This window comes from Electrophorus electricus, chromosome 6 (assembly GCF_041902795.1).
Source record: "Electrophorus electricus isolate QZ-2024a chromosome 6, ASM4190279v1, whole genome shotgun sequence".
NCBI classification, from domain to species: domain Eukaryota; kingdom Metazoa; phylum Chordata; class Actinopteri; order Gymnotiformes; family Gymnotidae; genus Electrophorus; species Electrophorus electricus.
Window position 1 is genome coordinate 16,993,215 of NC_137502.1, and position 19,191 is coordinate 17,012,405.

At 43.1% G+C, this 19,191-nt stretch overlaps 1 protein-coding gene across 2 annotated transcripts; it reads left to right on the forward strand.

Annotated features, from left to right (window-relative positions):
- The first annotated feature begins 774 nt into the window (after nt 1-774).
- Nucleotides 775-15,310, forward strand: LOC113576961 (cholinesterase-like). Of its 2 annotated transcripts, XM_027009360.3 has the most exons (5): nt 775-953; nt 6,737-6,843; nt 7,800-9,335; nt 9,996-10,153; nt 12,570-15,310. In XM_027009360.3, exons 3-5 carry the CDS (start codon nt 7,813-7,815, stop codon nt 12,695-12,697), a joined length of 1,809 nt encoding a protein of 602 aa, XP_026865161.3. In that variant the 5' UTR covers nt 775-953; nt 6,737-6,843; nt 7,800-7,812; the 3' UTR covers nt 12,698-15,310. The 2 variants fall into 2 exon arrangements, with proteins under 2 accessions (XP_026865161.3, XP_026865163.3); XM_027009362.3 differs by lacking the exon at nt 6,737-6,843.
- The last annotated feature ends 3,881 nt before the right edge of the window (nt 15,311-19,191 follow it).

Consider the following 19,191-nt stretch of genomic DNA (forward strand, 5'->3'; position numbering starts at 1 on the left):
CTCCTAACGTGCGCAGTGGACATTTATTTTCATTTATGCTCTGGTGAAGTTATTTTTCCTATTTAAAAACATTGTAAGATAATCTTTATCAAATAAATTAAAGAAATACACAAGCATGAAATTGACACATATATTGCATGTACCAAATGTTTGCACATCAGGCCTGTGCAATATTTAAACTGCCATCCGGGGAATAAACAAATGCAATGAACAGGAAATCAACACAGCATAGGGGATTAAACAGTAACGCCACATGAACAAGTGAGAAATAAGATAGTTTTCCTCTACATTGTGCTACACAGAAGGGCTTCTCCATCTAGTCCTTAGAGGCCCCTCATACAGTCTTTTTTGTTATGTTCTCTTTCCTAAAACACTCGAGGTTTCTCCAGCCCCTAATTACCGGAAGAAGGTGTGTTCAGAGCAGGCGGCAAATAATCATGTGGACAGGCTTGCCCCGAAAGTTTGCAATATGATGTGGTACGATATTCAGCGGTAAGAAACATTTGTCAGGACCTAAAAACATGGTTTATATCTTTACTGAAATAATTTCAGCCATACCCATAACCACGAATCTCCTCTTTTTCTTTATACTGATTAAAATGATCAGAGTTACTGATTCTGATCACAGTTCTCAGGTTTATGTAGCAGCCTTGTTTCATCACGTAAGTAGAGGTGATGTATTTTAAAAGGTTTTAAGTGAATATACAAGCAGTCATCACCACATCCCGAATTCATAACAGGACCCCGAATTCATACAACGCAAACGTCCCATCCAACCCTCGCGAGGTTTTCCCCAACTTTGACAGAAGAGCAGATGGCACAAATCGCTGCTATAGAAACATAAGCAAATGTAGCAGCTGTCCGCCGTTAATATATCCGTGAATAGCATATTACGTTTCCTGCCGCGCTAGAAGAACCAAACAAAACAAAGAGCAGAGGCAAGATAGAAAAGGGTAAGTGCCGTGTGTTTCGTGTTTTTTTTTTTTTTTCGACACAGTGTTTCAATTTCGGTATCCACAAGCCATTGATCGCACCCATATATACCCTTTTATAGTCCGAATAACATCTTACGTTTCTGAAACCACTTACGCCTTTTAAAGGGGTTGATTCGAACGAGGTCTATTTATACGCAGCGAAATGATTGCCACCCCATTAATCCGACTGCGTTTGGAGGCGTCTATATATTTAGATATAAGCATGCTTAATTGTTCACGGCCTTTTATGCAACATTTACACGGCCATCCCATGGATTCCCTTTTGTCGCGATTCTTTCCTGGGAATCTCCCATTTGCGTCATCGGGCTCTCAGTAGTTTCACCACATTCAGGTTAGCCGTTATCAGGTCATTTCAAGTTCCTTATAAGGATTCGTGAGGGCAGTTTTATTTAGCCACTGTTGTCCTCATAATTTTTCTTTTTACGAAAGAAGTGCATTGCGTTTTATATTGTTCTCTAGAACGCCATGCCCTACAAAGTGAGCACCTTCACTATAACTTGTGTCGCCCTATAACTTGCTTTGCGTGTCTGTGGTTTGCTTAGATTAGTAAAATTTCACGGTTTACTCCTGTTTTTACAACGTTTTCAAATACATGAAAGAAATTTGACAGCCCCCCACGTGAGATGTAGCCTATCAGCAGGATTGCTGTTGCAGTCTTTATCTCTTTATAAAGCAGGGGTTGGACTGCATCTGTACTGTTGGCCCGGCGTGTGCCGTAGAAACGCTGGCAGTTCAAATAGACGCCAGTAGGAACCATTGAGACCAGCTGGGCTGGGTCAGTAGCTGCCACTGGATCACTTGTCTAGACTTTCAGAGGCATGGTGCACTCAGAGTGCACAGGTCTCATAGTATTTTCAGCTCACTGCAACTACTGATCCTCTGTTACTTGATAGGTGATTCAGAAGCATTACTCTTGGTATCTCCTGTGTGTGAACATTCGAATGACCAGAATGACTGGTTCCTCTTGTAGTCTTCTATCTCATTCACAGGTGCTTATAAATACACTTTAGGATGAAGCAGATGCATTTATAATTACAAGCCTGTTTGTATATACCAAGGTAATTGTGCAATGATTTGTTAAAGAGCACATGTACCAGGTCATGTGATGCCTGTAGGTCTGTCAGAGAGCTAAACAGCTGAGAGTCTGGGGCCATCTATGCTTCCAATAATACGTGCTGGTCATAAACCCTTGCACTTGGGCAAGCCACTGGGACAAATCTAGATTAGGCAACAGTACAGGCTGTGACTTGTTTATTGTTGATGTAATTACATTTAGCCTGGTGTGTGTGTGTGTGTGTGTGTGTGTGTGTGTGTGTGTGTGTGTGTGTGTGTACCTGTGTGCACCTGTGTGCATGTATGCTATGTTCAGGGGTTTGAAAGGACATTTCAAAACCAACAACAGGTGATTCAGAAACATTACAGTTGCCACTAGAGCTGTGTGCGTGTGTGTGTGTGTGCGCGTGTGTGTGTGCGTGCGCACGTGTTTGATTATTTGTTAAAAGACAGGCATGCACTGTCTCTCAGTAGCTGAACTTTTGCAGACAGACATCTAATTTGATATATATCCACTGGCCAGACTTTAGAATATCACCTGGATGCCTCTCTCTCTCTCTCTCTCTCTCTCTCTCTCTCCTACTGTTTAATTTCATTGGTTTCCACAATGTTGTGACACAATGCCTTATAACTGTCTTTAGCTTTTTACATTTTATATCTTCTGTTTTAAGTATTTTAATTCTCATTTATAAATGCCAATATAGACTTGCATTGGTATGAATATGATCCTTTTATTGTAATCTGAGACCCACGGTACCGATTATCTTATACAATATCCCATTTCCATGAGTTCTCCACTGCTATGGTTCAGGAAACGTGACTACATCACAGTGCCCCATTTTAACATTCCAACTATTCCATGGTGATTTCCCATAAAAAGCCATACTGTTTTGCTGTTGCACCAAGCTGCATAGATCAAACAGTCAGAAGGATTGTTTTGAAATTGTCAACACAAAAGACACATAATAAATTATGAGCGATCTGTACTCTGCAATGGCTAGATAAAATCGCTTCTAAATGGAGTTGTGATGACCGAGCCCTGGGAGATGGCTCACGCCTCCCCTCCTAGTTGATATGACCCTTAGCCATGACTCCTCATCTCCTCCCAGTTCTCCATGACTCCTGCACTCCCCTCTTGGGCCACCCTACAACAGCAAGCATCCACCTCCCAACTAGTCAGATCAGTCAGTAAAGGGTTTGGAGGCCTTTCCCCTTTCTTGTGTTTTGCAAACCATAATTCATTGGCTTCAGGCATGGTCTGCACTTGAAAATTCCTGCTTGCTGCAACTGGTGTTTGAGACACCAAGCAAAGGCAGACCCAGGCCTTAACCCATGTAAATAATCTTTCAGTTTGATTTCTGGGAGTACAGATGAAGCCTAGAACCCCAGAGAATGTGATCAATTTTGTCCTCTTTTTGAAAAATATGATTGTTAATTGTGATTAACAACAGCACGCTCTGCTGGGATGCTCAAAATGTGCTTGAGATTTTCTTCTCTTTTGAGGGAAAAAAAAAAATGCTCACACAGTGTGCATGGGGACAGGCTGGTGGTTGAGCACGCTCAGTACACCCCCGCCTGAAGTCGCCGTGATCTGTCAGAATGCTCCCACTGTCTGTACCACTGCTTATGACTATCTCCTGAACTTTCCTTCTGGTCAGATAGTCTGTGCTTCATATAAGACTTCCAAAAAGAATAATCTGTGTTGGCTAAATAGGTGTTATTGCTATCACAATGGAACATTAGCATGGACTTCTAATACATTTCCATCAAACTATATTGAACTATATTTGATATTAAAGTATATATTTAAGTCTGTACTTTCCTAAGTGTGTCAGATTTAGTTTGATCCACTTAATAAAAGAGCTTCAGCACATTCGCTTAAGGTTGCTTCCCAAATGAGCTGTAGCCTGCTTGATGTGATAACCAGCGGGTTTATGGTAAAAGCGATGATCCGAGAGGCATGGCACATGCTGTGGCTGTATGGAAGCACTGAGGGACGATCTCCACCTCTTAGGCACTGACCAGCTCTGGGGGTTTGTTCTCACTGATTTATTTTTAAGCACCTCTCTTCTGTATGCAGGGCTCATCTGAATGGGGTTATTTCCAGGGTTTGTGAGAGTGTGTCTTTGGCAGTGTTAGTACCAGAACTGGGGTATTACCAGAGTCTGTTGGCAGACTGGTGGCAGACTGGTGGCAGACTGGTGGCAGACTGGTGGCAGCAGTGCCATGCTATGATTGCGTACTGAATAATGGCTCAGCTGGAACTGCTGGCACATTCGCAGTGTGTGTCTTGCTGCCGGACTGGGTACTTTACAAGGTCATGCCAGTATAACGGGTTCGATTCTCTCTGTCTGTCTGTCTGTCTGTCTGTCTGTCTGTCTGTCTCTCTCGCTCTGTCACTCTCTTTCCTTTTCTCTTTCCCTGGGCATGCATTAACCTTGGACAGGGATGTTTGTTCCCCGAAACAGGGACAGATAGTGTTGTTAGTACTAGCTCATTTGTTCTGATAGCACTGGGGCCCCTATGCTGATGAGAGGGCCAATTCTGACAGAACTTCCTTCTCCTGATGTGTCAGTTTCACTTCACACATTGGCACATTATTTTATCTGGGCTGTTGGGCTTAGAGATCAACACCGCAAGGCTCCGGGCCGGCCTTTGAAGACACTTGAATCATCTCTGTGCTCTCTCAGAATACAAATGCCATTATTTTAGTGCCAGTAAACAGGTGCCCTGGTGCTTCGCACACTGAATCCTTATTAGCTCAGCCTGGTGTTAAATTGCAGAGAGGGTTATGTTACTTGTGTACATACATCCTAATGTACATGACGGCTAATAATAAGCTGAATAATGATCAGCTCACACCGTGGACAGTATCGTTTTTCAGTCACTTCTCAGCATTTTTGCCCATACTCTATTCTTTTACTCCCTAAAGAAAAACTTGTGATGAAATACTGTGAATTTTCAGTATGCGCTTTACTAAAACCATTTCCAAGGCCGACGGCCGCGTTGTCCCCCATCTCTGGAAAAAAAAAAACGACCAAGGTAAGTGAAAAATAAAAGTAGGCCAAAAAGCAAAAGAGCACCTTTTGTGTTCCCGCAGCGGGGCCTTTGTGTTTCCTGCGTGACTCACTCAGAAAGTTTGTACTAGTTTCAGAAGCTGAATAATGTGTCGTCGATGAGTGAGTGGCGGAGATGACATCAGTGTCGAGAATCTGAGCGCAGGTCTACACTGGATGTTGATCCAAGGATGGGTTGCATGCCACCAATCACAGCTCTCCACTTGGAACTCCAGAACCAAACAGCAGATTGCGTGGGGGTCTCGGACAGAAGTGTCCGTGACGTCCGCAGCTGTTATTAACGACTTCTTGACCATGGAGATAGTCACCGGACTATGGCCGGCAGAATTATTTCCGAGAGAGAATCCTCACTCTCGGTTCTGTGGATGCCAAACACGTGTGGGCAGATCTTTGGAGTTGTTGTGCACCCACACTGGGCCAATATTGATTGAAAAGGCGAGCATGCAGATTTGATGAGTATGTAGGATTCTCATTAGCATTTTATGAAATGGCATCACAAGCATACTGACAAGGGCCCCGTTTCCAAATACCATCGCAGCATGATGACCATAAAGAATGGGAGAGACTGGTGTTGTTAGTTTACGTGTCCGTCGGTAGCACCTCAGCCTTGCCTTATTCACCCAGTGCATTTATGATCTACTAATTGTTGTCTGGTCACTCGATGATCTACCAATATTAAACTGGACATTAAATGGATTTTTACATAAATTCTGTAAAACTGTGCAGTGTGAATATTGTTGGAGATGGGAAGGTCAACCCGATTCTCTTTGGGGACTTGCGCCGAATGATTAGACGTGTAGGGAGAGAGAAATGAGCTGAGAAGGGCAGAGGGAACCTCTCTGTTCTTCTGAGTCTCCCACGACACAGTCTCAACCAGCCTCAGTGTGTGAGTGTTGTTAAAACAGAGTTTCCCAGAGAAGTGTGCTTTGAGTGTAGGGGTGTGTGTGTGTGTGAGTGAGTAAGTGTGAGAGAATGAGAGAGAGAAGTGGGTGATTGAAAAACAAATGTGCCTATAGTCTTGATCTGGAGGGACTAAATGGAAGAAAGAAGATTGGAGGGAGAACTGGCCTTATCTTTTTTTCCTTTTGATGCAACATACACCAGAGATTAGCAAATTCTGTTTATGCAGATGTGGGTCTAAAGAACACGTTAAAAGCCCTTTGGGACACGGTGACATTTTACGTGCCATTTCTGTGCACCCGATGCTCATGATACGATAATAACGCTGCTGTCTGTCTGATAAAGCAGTCATTAAATGTTCGAGTGGCATTTGTCCCAGCGGTCATCTCTTTACATTGCAGAGCCTGAGCCTCATGGTGTCAAACCATCACCATCGTTTTATTTATTTATTTACTTGTTTGTTTAAATTCTTATGTGTGTTTCATGAATAATGATATGAGCAATGCATGTCAAAGCTTAGAAATTGAATATAACCTAATGGGAAACACAACAGACGCTCACTCTTTCTTTCCCTGAAGGTTTCTGCTTTGGGGTTCCATCCGTCACGCATGAAATTGCTGGGCTGGTGGTCTCCTTACGTTTGGGGAGTTTGTCACACTTAAGATGACTAAAATGGACTTGAGTGCTTTCTATGACCTTGCATCTTTTTAGAGAGAAAATGCCTGGATCAGAGGCGCATATCTTCCCGACAGAGATTATTCTCCCTTGTAAAATGAAAGCAGAGACAAGCAATTGCTGGTGATCCAGCCTGTGTACAGGTTAGTTCAGTCCATACTAATGCTCTCACTAAATGCCTGCAAAGATTTCATGGATTTCATGCAGCCTGGCAGAAGTAGATGTTTCAATTGATTTTGAGCACGTTTTATTGTTCCTGTATTTTACCTTCTCTAATGCACTCGACACAGCTTGTGAAGGGCATGATAACAGCCTGATGAGGGCAAATGATGGAAAAAATGTGTAAATGGAGTCCTCAGGACTGGTATTAAAAATCACTGAGTTACGGAGGCCAACCATCCGCTTTAGTAATAATAAGAGGGCTTCACTTAATCATATTTTATCATAGAATCAACTGAAAGTAGGAATTCCCTTATAGCCGCTACGCTAGTTAGAGGCCTAATGAGGGTTTGATGAGATTTCAAGGGAGAAAATAAAGTCAGTTATTAATTTAGCATGTCACAAACTCTCAATGCACCTGTCCAAAATGCCATCACACTGCCTTTAGAAAAAGCTTCAGCATGGCTTACATTGCATTTGCCAAAACTGTGTTCATTTTCACAAGCACAGGAAGTATCAACCTTTTGGACTGTCTTATGCAGACCATATTATTCAAGCAGGATTAACCCATTATCACAACAATCAATAAGGGCTTCTAATTTTGGAAATTGATCCCCCCGCGGCAGTTGAGTAATCGGGGATAGTGCTCTCCACTCCAGAGACGGGGTAGCTGGGCCGACTCTTGCTGACTGAGTCACTGAGAGCGTTTTGATCGTCTCTGCCTTCCACTCCATTGGGTCTCAGTTGTACCTAAGATGTCATTAATGGCTACCTGTCTGTGTGTGTTTCACCTAGCCTGTGCTATAGCTGTTGTGTAACAAGTATTAAAACGCAGTGTCACAGAGGAAAATGTTCTAATCTAGTGGCATCGCTTCCGGTGTTACAAAACATTGTGTGACTCCATGCTGTTCTTCTTTCTTCTTTCTTTTTGTCAAATCAGACAAGAAGACACCATGGTGAGACATTGTGTCAGCATCTCACTATGGCTCTTGGCTTTTCTGTTGCTCCATCCAGCAGCAGGGCAGGATGAACTGGTGGTGTCCACAAGCAAGGGAAAAGTCCGTGGGGTAAGGCTCCCTGTGCCTGGCAGCAATGGCCCTGTGGTGGCCTTTCTGGGAATTCCCTATGCGAGGCCCCCTGTGGGTGTGCTCCGTTTCAGTCGCCCAGAGCCTGCTGTGGAGTGGGGTAGCATCCGAAACACGACCAGCTTTTCTAATTCCTGCCTGCAGTACGTGGACGCAACATTCCCAGGCTTTGCTGGGGCTGAGATGTGGAATCCCAACACCAGGCTCAGCGAGGACTGCCTTTACTTAAATGTATGGACTCCTAGCAGACTTCAGGACCCCAGCCAGCCCTTGGTCCCTGTCATGGTATGGATCTATGGAGGCAGTTTCTCCACAGGCACCGCCTCCTTGGACGTGTATGATGGACGGTACCTCAGCCAACTGGAGCAGGTCGTGGTGGTTTCCATGAACTACAGGGTGGGAGCCCTGGGCTTTCTGGCTCTCCCAGGCAGTGAGGTTGTCCGAGGCAATGCAGGCCTGTTTGACCAAAGGCTGGCTCTGAGCTGGGTCACAGAGAATATTGCAGCCTTCGGGGGAGACCCATCCTCCGTGACTCTTTTTGGGGAGAGCGCTGGCGCAGGGTCTGTCGGGCACCACGTGCTTTCCTCCGGCAGCCACGGTCTGTTCAGTCGCGCGGTCCTACAGAGCGGCACCCCAAATGCTGCCTGGGCAGCTGTGGAGGCAGCTGAGGCCTGGAACCGCTCCTTGACCCTTGCCCAGCTTCTGGGCTGCCCGCTTGGGCCTTCTCCCGATGAAGGGCTGGCCTGCCTACAGGCTGCAGATCCAGAGAAGATCATTGCGCTCCAGTTCGATGTAGTCCGTGACTCCATGATTATAAGTGTGCCCTTCCCTCCGACAGTGGACGGTGACTTCCTTCCGGACATGCCTGATGTCTTGATCCAGTCCGGACATTTTTTGAAGACCAATCTTCTGTTAGGCCTGAATAAGAATGAAGGCCCCTACTTTCTGATATATGGTGCCAGGGGCTTTAGTATCCACCACCAGAGCTTGATTAGCAGAGAGCAGTTCTACCAGGGGGTCGCCAACAGCCTCCCAGACTTCAGTGAGATGGCGCAGGAGGCCGCCGCCTTCCAGTACACAGACTGGACAGATGAGCTGAGTGGGCAAAAGAACAGAGATTCCCTGGGCTGGTTGGTCGGAGACCGCTACTTCTCCTGTCCTTTGCTCGACTTTGCCCGCAAGTACGTGGAGCACGGAGGCAATGTCCGACTGTACCTGTTTGGCCATCGCTCCAGCTCCAACTCCTGGCCTGAGTGGATGGGGGTGATGCATGGGGATGAGATCGAGTTTGTGTTCGGGATTCCTAATAACCATTCTCTTGGCTACACCGAGCAGGAAGTTGCCATAAGCAAGAAGATGATGAGCCACTGGGCAAACTTTGCTAAGACTGGGTGAGTATGAATTCCACATATTTAATGTTCCTAAAATATTTTATTTAATGCTTATTTATTTATGAATGAAATCTCCTGAAATAAGAGTCAGATTTTACTTTTGGGATTACATTTTTTTTTTAATGATCTGGGGATGTTTAATCTATTCAAACAAAAGATGAAAAACACAATGTTAAAATGTGGTCATGACAAAACAATTCATTATATCAACTCACTTTATTAACAAAATCATCTAACTTCTGCCAGGAGACAAATATATTACTTAGAGATAGTAAACCAGGAAGGCAATAAGGGCACATTGTATCTAAAAGCACCTATAACAAACTGAGGGCCACACTGTGATGTCTGTATTTTGCAATGGAACTGAGTGACTGTGAATGACTTTGCATGCTTAATGAAGTCAGCTGCTCACATTCGTGTTCTTTGTTTCCGGAGTTTGGGTTTCGACGCCCTTGGACTTAGAAGGCCATGAGCTGTTCTTTAAAGAAGCATGTAAACGTCTTGGCTATTGAATAGTTTCATTGATTCCATCTGATGGCTGTTTTGCTTAAGTGCCGTAATGTATCGATGTAACTCTGTACATAAAATTACATTTGGGCTGTTTTTCTGCTGCTTGTTTTGTTTTTATTTCCTTTTTTATTTTTATTTTTTGGTTTTCAGGGATCCGAGTGTTGACGGATGGGCATGGCCGCCCTTCACCGTGGAGCAGCAGGAGTATGTCACGCTGGATGGCCGGCCCCCGCAAGCTCTCAGGATGCTCCGAGCCCAGCAGTGCAAGTTCTGGGACAGCTTCCTACCTAAACTACAGCACGTCACTGGTGAGGGCGTCAGCTAAGGCAGAGGGAGTGGGAAAGAGAGGACGTGTGCGCACACACACACACACACACACACACACACACACACACACACACACACACACACACACACATTTCACTCCCACACACAGATCAAGCACTGCACACTGAATACGCTTACAGAAGCCTCGTATCCACCCTTAGACCCTTCAGTGTCATTCTGTCTTTGGATAGCTCTGCCTGCCCCGTCACACCTCGGCATTAAAAGGTGCTTCTGTGGTGAGGCTGTTCGTGGTAGGGCTGCCCTCCTCGGCTGCCTCTGTCTTCGTGATCCTGGACCTTGACGGCGGGCTGTAGGAGACTCCGGTTGTGCAAGGTCGACCCCTGCCTCAGAGCGTGATGCTTATTAGGGCATGAACAACACCTGCACTCTGCTTAGTGTGCTTATTATGCAGACACGAGCCATAGCCCTTGTGGTTTTGAAGATGGAAAATTATGTATCCCATGTTTTTAAATGTTTCGACTTGAGATTTCCATGTATTTTGAGATATCAGGTCAGGCTGTTTGGATGTTCAACTATTCAGCCAACTAGAAGTCACTGAAAATAATAAGCAGTACTCTGGGCAGAAAACGAACGTGCAAGGTCTCTTGGTCGAGGATTACGTCATATTCGAAGCAACATATGGCTTTTCCAGGAAAACGTGACTCTTTGTGAACTGGAAAGGAAGCCTTTCACTATAGTTAGCTTGATCATTTAAACCATGTGAAAAAAATGTGATGCTCTTCTGCTATTTGCTACCCAGGACTGGAGGCTGTGAGCCCTATGTGCTGTACTGAGAGACAGAGGGAAACGTTATTCTAAGAGCTTTATGCTGAGAGTTGTTGCTTGCACATTAAAAGGGCTGCAGCAATCGCCACAATTCCTCTTGTAAGCCTTGGATGCTATTTTAGAAGCAACTTTTTAGATATCGTTGCACCTTAAACCAATGAAACTTGTTTTGTGCTTTTATCAGGATTTGGAGGTCTTTGCAAGGTGGTGTTTAATAGTACACTGGATTGGAATGCTTGAGATGTAAGCTAAAGGAGGAGTACAGCTGCAGTTCCAGGCAGTGCAATCTTAGGGACCAGAATTGAATTTGACACTGAGATGGAATGAATCAATTCTGTTTTGCGCTTTGGTGAACAACTGCACACAGCTTTGCTTGAATGAGCTTCGTCGTCTTTATTTATTAGAACACACATACAGTTCAGGCTCACACGCACGCGCACACACACACACACACACACACACACACACACACACACACACACACACACACACACGTAAACTGACCAAACCTCCACCATGAAAATAATCCAGCAATAAGGAATGCCTCTACCTCAAGAGATCAATTGATGGTGTAGTATTACGGTACATTCTGCAATAAGAAGATAGAATAATAGTAATACATCTTTATATAATTTTAAAGCATGTTCACAAAGACTTTTACAACATGATGAAACTAAAACAGATTATGAAACTGAAAAAAAGACAATAAAATTTGATAGATTTCAAATAAAATGTACTATATACGACACTGTATCGCATGTGAATGCAATTGTGCATAATACAGTCGGTATAAGTTTTATACATCATATACACTGTTCATTGCTGGTATTGCTTTATCTCTCTTTCTCACTTTCTGTCTCAGCGTGGAACACAGAGAAGAGTAGCATTCTGTTGCTAGGCAATTGATAATTCCTAACACCTATCAGTGTTGCTTCACTTCCTAGTGGAACTAAAAATGTAACATCATAGTTTCCTTCCAAATATCACTAATTCACCTACAGAAATTGCAATGCAAACTTTACCATTACTATGGGATATTTAGTGTATCTGTCTCACTGCATTACATGTACAGTGTTATTTGATGTACTACAGCATGGAACAAAAGACAACTAATGAAATGAAACTTCTGAGCAGCATGCATCTGACTTTTAAAGGCCACTGTAAAATGATAGATCGGCAATCATCATCACTGACTTGCTGGAGTCTTAAAGACATCTGAAAATTGTTCCTACTGGCCGCTGCTAGAAAACGTTTCCTACACACCTTCTGGTTGACACCTTAAGAGCAGTGTGTGAATATTGTATGGCCAAGACTATAACCTTGAGAAACAAGGCTTGGTTGGGAAAGGATAGTAGATCTGGGCAGTGTGGCTGTGAATGATGCATGCACAGTTAGTTGTGCACGGAGAGAAAAACAGTGTGTGAAAGGGCTTTAGTCCTGTGGTACATACGGGTGTTACCATAGCAATTAAGTTACAGAGAAATATGCAGGCAATTCAAATGAGGACTTGCTGATTGTGTGGCTTTCTGGTCTTTATTCTTTTTTTTTTTTTAAATAATCTTTTTTCTTTACTCTCCTTTCTGTTACTCCTCTCTCCTCTCCTCGGTACAGTGAGTATTGATGAAGTGGAGCTACAGTGGAAGAGTCAGTTTCATCGCTGGCTTTCTTACATGCTGGACTGGAAGAATCGATTTAATGACTACAGCTCAGTGAAAAAGCAGCAGTGTGCGAACCTTTAACGTGGCCATGCTTTTCTTCGTCAGCCCCGGCTAGTGTGCTTTACAAGTCAATAAGACCACAAAAGCCAATGCGTGCGCAGGCCAGGGAACTCTCTGTATTCTTGTGTATGATCCGACTACAGGCATACATGCATCTTTTTAAGTATGTGCCTTGTTTTTCTCCAGTCGCACAATCAATAGGCCTCAAGCAAGACTTGTTTTTTTGCTTGGCAAGTGGGTCAGATGTTGCAGAGTTTATAATGGAACGTTTTCTTATTTTTCTTTTTAACATTTATTTTAAACTCTTTACATTTATGATACATGTACTTATTGATTCCTTTGTACATATTGCTTTGAGTGAGAAATGAATTTCACAAACTGTATATGTGAGTTGGTTTTTGTTTTTTTTTAAGTTGCAGTGTATTCTCTTGGTTGTTTTGTGTGATGAGGAACAGACATGCATTCCTTTTCAGTTTTCACTTTTTTATGTTCTTTTTAGTTTAGTGTAAAGACAATTAAAAGAGCCAGTGTAGGGTAGTCATGTGCCATTGCAATCAAACCTACCCCCTTTCTCCCACAGAGGAGGAGAACATTCCAGTTGATTTGTTTCTGTTAAATGCCACAGATAAGGGTTATGTTCTACAGTTAACCAACACAACACTCCTACAGGGCCACTACTACAGGCATTTTTGTCCTATAAATAGCTTGTATGAGAAGTTTTGAGAGAATATGGTGCTCATTTTATCAAATTATCTCTAGAAATGAACAAAATTTAAAAGTCGTCCAAATACATGGACTAATAGACTAAATTTGACTTTTATTCTGCCATTCTGCCATGGCATTCTAAATCACAACAGAAGCCATTACTTTGACTGACAGGCTCTGATGCTACACACTGCCACTGACGTTATATAAAGTGACAAATTAGACTTAAAGTTTATTTATGTCATGCAAGTTTTAGTCATTAAACCGACTTTATGTCAAGCCATCACGTGACGGTACGTACATTAAGTGGTTGTGTGAACAACAAAAGCTTTGAGCTTTGGCAGCTCTTGGCTTTAGCCACTCCACCACTGGTGTTGTTATGGTGATATGTTTTCTCTTTCCTCCCTTTGGTGGCATTTTTATGAATGTCACTTCCAGACACCATGATAAAAGCATTTAACCTTATATGGAAGTTTTGGGATGTCATTTGCTAATTCATAGTTGCAATGAAGACAGAGCAGTGACCACACCCATGGGATGATATTATGGAGCCGCTGGGAGTGTGCTCATAGATAAATTAAACCCTCACTGAGGGGAAGGTGTACAAAGCCCCGGGGCATGGGTGTAACCCGGAATGAAGGGTGGATGCATAAAGATTATATGGAAAGTGAGATGCACAGGGGTATAGTCCCCTAACGAGATGGCAGTGTGACAGAGAGTGTCACTCAGGTGACTGCTTTGACCAGAGATCTGGCTCTCTGGTCTGGTGGTCATAGTGCACCTTTACCACATGGAAGTCCTGATAAATTGTCTGCTTGTCCTACACATTGGCAGAGGGGTAGCTGTTTTAAAAAGGAGAGTTTTTTGTTTTGTTTTGTTTCCATGTTATTTTCTACTGTGCCAGATGTATGCCAAAATGTATATATCTAAAACTTCCTCTATCTATCTATCTATCTATCTATCTATCTATCTATCTATCTATCTATCTATCTATCTATCTATCTATCTATCTATCTATCTATCTATCTATCTATCTATCTATCTATCTATCTATCTATCTATCTATCTATCTATCTAGCATCAATATATTTGATATATTTTGATATCTGCATCACTCACACACACACACACACACAAACACAAACAGACAGACTTTTCTTTTAAGCACTCACACTTTATTTGGGCATGAGATTGGTTTTGTAATTTAGAAGATGGCAATATGGTAGTGGCCCTTAAACTTTATACCATCTGTTAATCACTGCAATTGTTTTTAAAGAATCACTGATGTTGTGTACCCAATCATTCTGTGCTGAAGTATGTTAATTTGTAAATGTGTTTGAACCTATACATGTTGTAATGTTCTTACTTGTAGTGTTAATAATACACTTAATATGAGATTAAGTGCATGATCATACAAAGCGCATATCTGATTAAAATGTATGCGTATATAAACGTCCAAGCTGTTTGCTGTTGTATTTTAGCCTGGAATACTGTGGTAGAGATTTTGTGTGTGTGTGCGTGTGTGTGTGTGTGTGTTCGTTCGTTCGTGCATGCCTAAAATTGTTTGCCCACCCTCCGGTTCATATTTGGCTGAGAGGAGTGTTTGGTGTGTGGTAGTGTGAGCTTATTGGTCGAACAGATGGAGTATGGGCCTTAAATGCCAAAGCTGTTCATTTGTACGCTAATCATTTAGGAATGCTTCATGTGTGACCTTTTAGAAATGGTTTGGTGGAGGATGACTTTTGGCTTTCTTCCAGACAAAAGGGACAACAAGAAGAGAGAAGCAAAAAGAACAAGAAAAAAAATATACTTTGTAATAGGATCTGACCTTTTTATTACATTAATGACATTGCAGTATAATTTAAGAAAATATTTGATGTTTCTAAATATACTCACAATGAAATAAATAACTAGCTATTTTCTTGCTCTGCAGTGTTTTCTTAGCCTGTGTTTATGGTTGTGTGTGGGTGTGGGTGTACATTCATAATGTGAAGAAATCACACCAAACTGCTGTCTTTAGCATGATTTGAAACTAATTTGAATTCAGCTCTCTGCCAGAAAAACCAAACAACAATAGCTGAACCTCTCATAAACATAATAAGGCACTGTAGATGAAAGACATCGTCCAGTAAAAGTGAACCGCAGAGAGCACATCTCTGAGAGAATTTTGACCTTCTATTGAGTTTCAGGCTGTACAACTCTGCATGCAAAAATGCAACCTATTTACTGTTTTCTACACTGAAGTGGTTATCGCTGGCCGCAGCACTGTATAGCAGACTAAGCATGGGATCAGAATTTGTGGGTCAAATGAACAATTTTGTACACTCTGCTGTTAATTCAGGGAGTTCACATGTGTTCATGCATCATCTTTAAATGCCAAGAGGACCTATGGTACACTTTGGACACAACCTATTTCAGCACATTTTATGAGTGCTGTGGACATAATTACTAAAAGGTGGGCAATCAAAACAGCGCACTATGGTGAGAACTGGGAATGGTTTAGGATACAGCCATGGTGTTCTGCTTTCCGTGGAGGCCTGACACCATGCATCGAAAGAACAAGAAAGTACCAGTGTTTCTAAATAGGGCAGTAATTGCGATGCAAAGAAGGGGTGGATCTGGGTCGAGTTTGTCGCTTTCCTCGCTCGTTTACGTTCTCGGGACGGCCTCGAGGGGGATCCCGCAGTAATTATGTGAAGTTTAAGAAACGCAGGAGCTGGGAACAGTCAGGCCTCTGTTGCTGATGTAGGTCAGTCTTCCCTGTAGAGACAGTGGTTTGCTCTCACCACACAGCAAGAGGAAGAGTTTTATCTCAGGCATTAATGTGTTTCAGCTTAAGGTATATACCTTTTTATATGCATAGATACAAGCTATTTAGTTTCTCCACAACGACTTATTAACATAAAACTGTCACAGTGTGAAAGTGTATTGGGCATTCATTATGGATGTCTACATTGGGTCAGCTGTCTCACTTTCTCAGGATAGACTTTTCTCTTGTATGCCTACTTTAGTCTGAGTCCCTACTGAAACCATGTCAGGATATTGTGTATATATATCAAAAGGTGCGAAGGTTAACACATTAAATGGAGGGCCTCCAGTGAGAATTTAGTCTATGACTTCCTTCATTTGCTGTAAGGATGGCTGATCCCAAAGACGCTAGCCAACAAAGGGAAAACAAGCTCCAACGTGCTTTAACATTTGGGAAACTTTTCTTTCCTCTCATGTAAATCCATCGGCTGGCACAGTTTGAAGCAGGAGGGTGTCAGGCTGCCTGCAGCGGCATGGAATTCTCAGATCTGGCAAGCCCTGGAGGGCTTCCCTCTGCTCCGGGAGTCCGTCGGCTCTTCCGATCCGGAAGGAGACAAGTGGGAAAGTGGAGGCACCATGGCAACACGGGACGAAAGGATGACCTCAGCTGCCAGTGAAGGATTCCACGTTACACCATTCAAATGAGCAGCAGGCCAAGATTAGATGTTGGTGAACAGGAGAAGAACAGAGAAGAGGAGCGGCGGGTGGACTATCAAAGTGGGCTGGGATTTCTTGACATTGAACAGCTGAGGATGAGGCGGCCTGGATACTTAAAGTTATTTATAATACAAGAGTTGGGAAAATGCAGAGTGGTGTGTGGGCTGCTTGCTGCCAGTCCACTCACTTTAAGTTTCTATTCACACGATGTCAGGGCGATGATTGTTCGCATTGGTGCAGCAACCATTGTGTGTTTGTGTGTGTACGAAGACCAATTCATGCTAGGTTTTTATGTACATGTAATTAGTCATTTGTTGTATTGGTATTATTTCATGAGGCCTCTTTCTCTTTTCTCTCTTCTGTGCTATGTAGTTCAGTTCATTGAGCATTTCTATCATGAACTAATTAGTTTCTCTCTCTGGCTGTCTGCATTTCATTTTCTCTGTGTTTAATTTTTTTGTGTAGATGATGGCTGCTTTATTGCAAGTGAGCTAAGTAATGGTAAACTAGGCCAAGGTGGGTGTATTGATACTAGAATAGTGTTAACCTTATCAATCTGCCTAAAATCCCACTCTCTCTGTCTGTCTGTCTGTCTCTCTGCGTGTGTGTGTGTGTGTGTGTGTGTGTGTGTGTGTGTGTCTTTAGCAGGCCAGTTCAGGTTGGGTTGATTGGCAAGATTGCACAATGTCTGATCGGCTATATATGTTAGTAAGAGAATCATACTGTGTAGGAAGGTGAGTTGAGTCAGTGTTCAGGGCTGGTGAAATGATTGGGCACCGTGTCACGACTCGTGAAGGACAGAGAAAATGCATATGTGATTTAGAAACAGTTCGGTTCAGTACCGATCTTTTAGCAGAAAAGGTTCATCAGCCAAAGCAAACTACGGGGAGCAATGCATTTCTATGTGGAACAGAGGGTCCGTGAGCTGCAATTGCTGGGGGGTTAGGAGAGGGTCAGGCTAGTCCTTAAAGGGTTTTGAATCTACTTTGGCTCGGAAGGGGTGGTGAGGAAGAACTTTGGTGGAGGAGCGCATACCTTATCGATACCTTATAGACTATCCAAATGTAAGTGGCTGCTTTCTTACAGTGGAATAGTGTTGATCTCAACACTAATGGTGCCATTGACTGTGCTGAATGTCCTTCATAGTCTGATAAGAAAGACTAGGCCTCTTTTTTTAAGTTCTGAAGGTGTGGTCTTGCGTCTCACACATCTGTGCCTCGTTTGTACAAGGCATGAGAGCTTGTGATTGCTATATGTGAAATATGTGGAGCACGAGGGAGAAGAGCTACTCCTTCATAACCTGTTGATTTCTCAGGATGAACTCAGTTATTCTGCCAAAAAAATGATTGATGAGAGCTGGGCTATCTACCAGTACTGAGCCATCTGCCAGTACCAGGCATTGCCATGGTAAAGCCTGCGGGTGAAGCAGAGCATCTCAGCTCAGCCAGGGCTTGTTGAGGAATTACCTGGAGATGCTCCTCCACTGTTTCCGCCAGCGACAGCCACTGCTGGACAGTGGCGAGAGGGTAGCTGCATGTTACGGACCCTAAACATTTCCAAGCCTGTGCATCTGTGTGAGGGTGATAAATATGAGGGCCTTAGTGGAAATAAGAGCAAAGACAGGCGTGCTGGGAGACTGGTGCATAACATGGTTTCAGTGGTGACTACTGCACAAGCTACCAGTACCACAAAAGGCTGGAGATTTGCATTGTAGAGCAACCTATGTGACTCTAGAAAACCAATAAACATACGACCAAGGGGGTGTTTTGGTCAGACAAAAATGTTAGAATTTATAGAATGTATTGATGGGGATAATAATGTTTGCATATATTGTTCTTTCTCCTGGCAGGGTACTTTGTAATGAGTATGTGTATTGGTGGTAGCTACAGTGAATGCTTGGGGGTTTATATCAGGGGATAATGGGTAGTGGGTATACGTTGAAGGGAGCTTCTTTTAAAAAGGGTAAGCTAATATGTTAAAAGCTTCTTAAAAGAAGTCTGTCCTCTACGTATGTGCCTCTTTTTCTCTCTTTCTCACACACACATGCACATACACACAGAGTGGTCTTTGATGTAGGATTCAGACCACACAGACCAGGAGACATGATCAGATAAAACACTGCAAATCTCAAGGAGGTAAGCAAGAAAAAACGACAGGGACAGAAAAGGAGAAATGCGTGACTTGTTTTCTGTTTGAGTGCATGTTCAAATCGTGTCACAGTAGAAAAGCTCCACACTAAGTCATATGCACTGTAATCACTGATTGACATTTAACCACAATTTATCAAATCCTGTTACCAAGCACGCATGTACTGCTTGTACAACGTATCATGAGCAGGCAGTCGC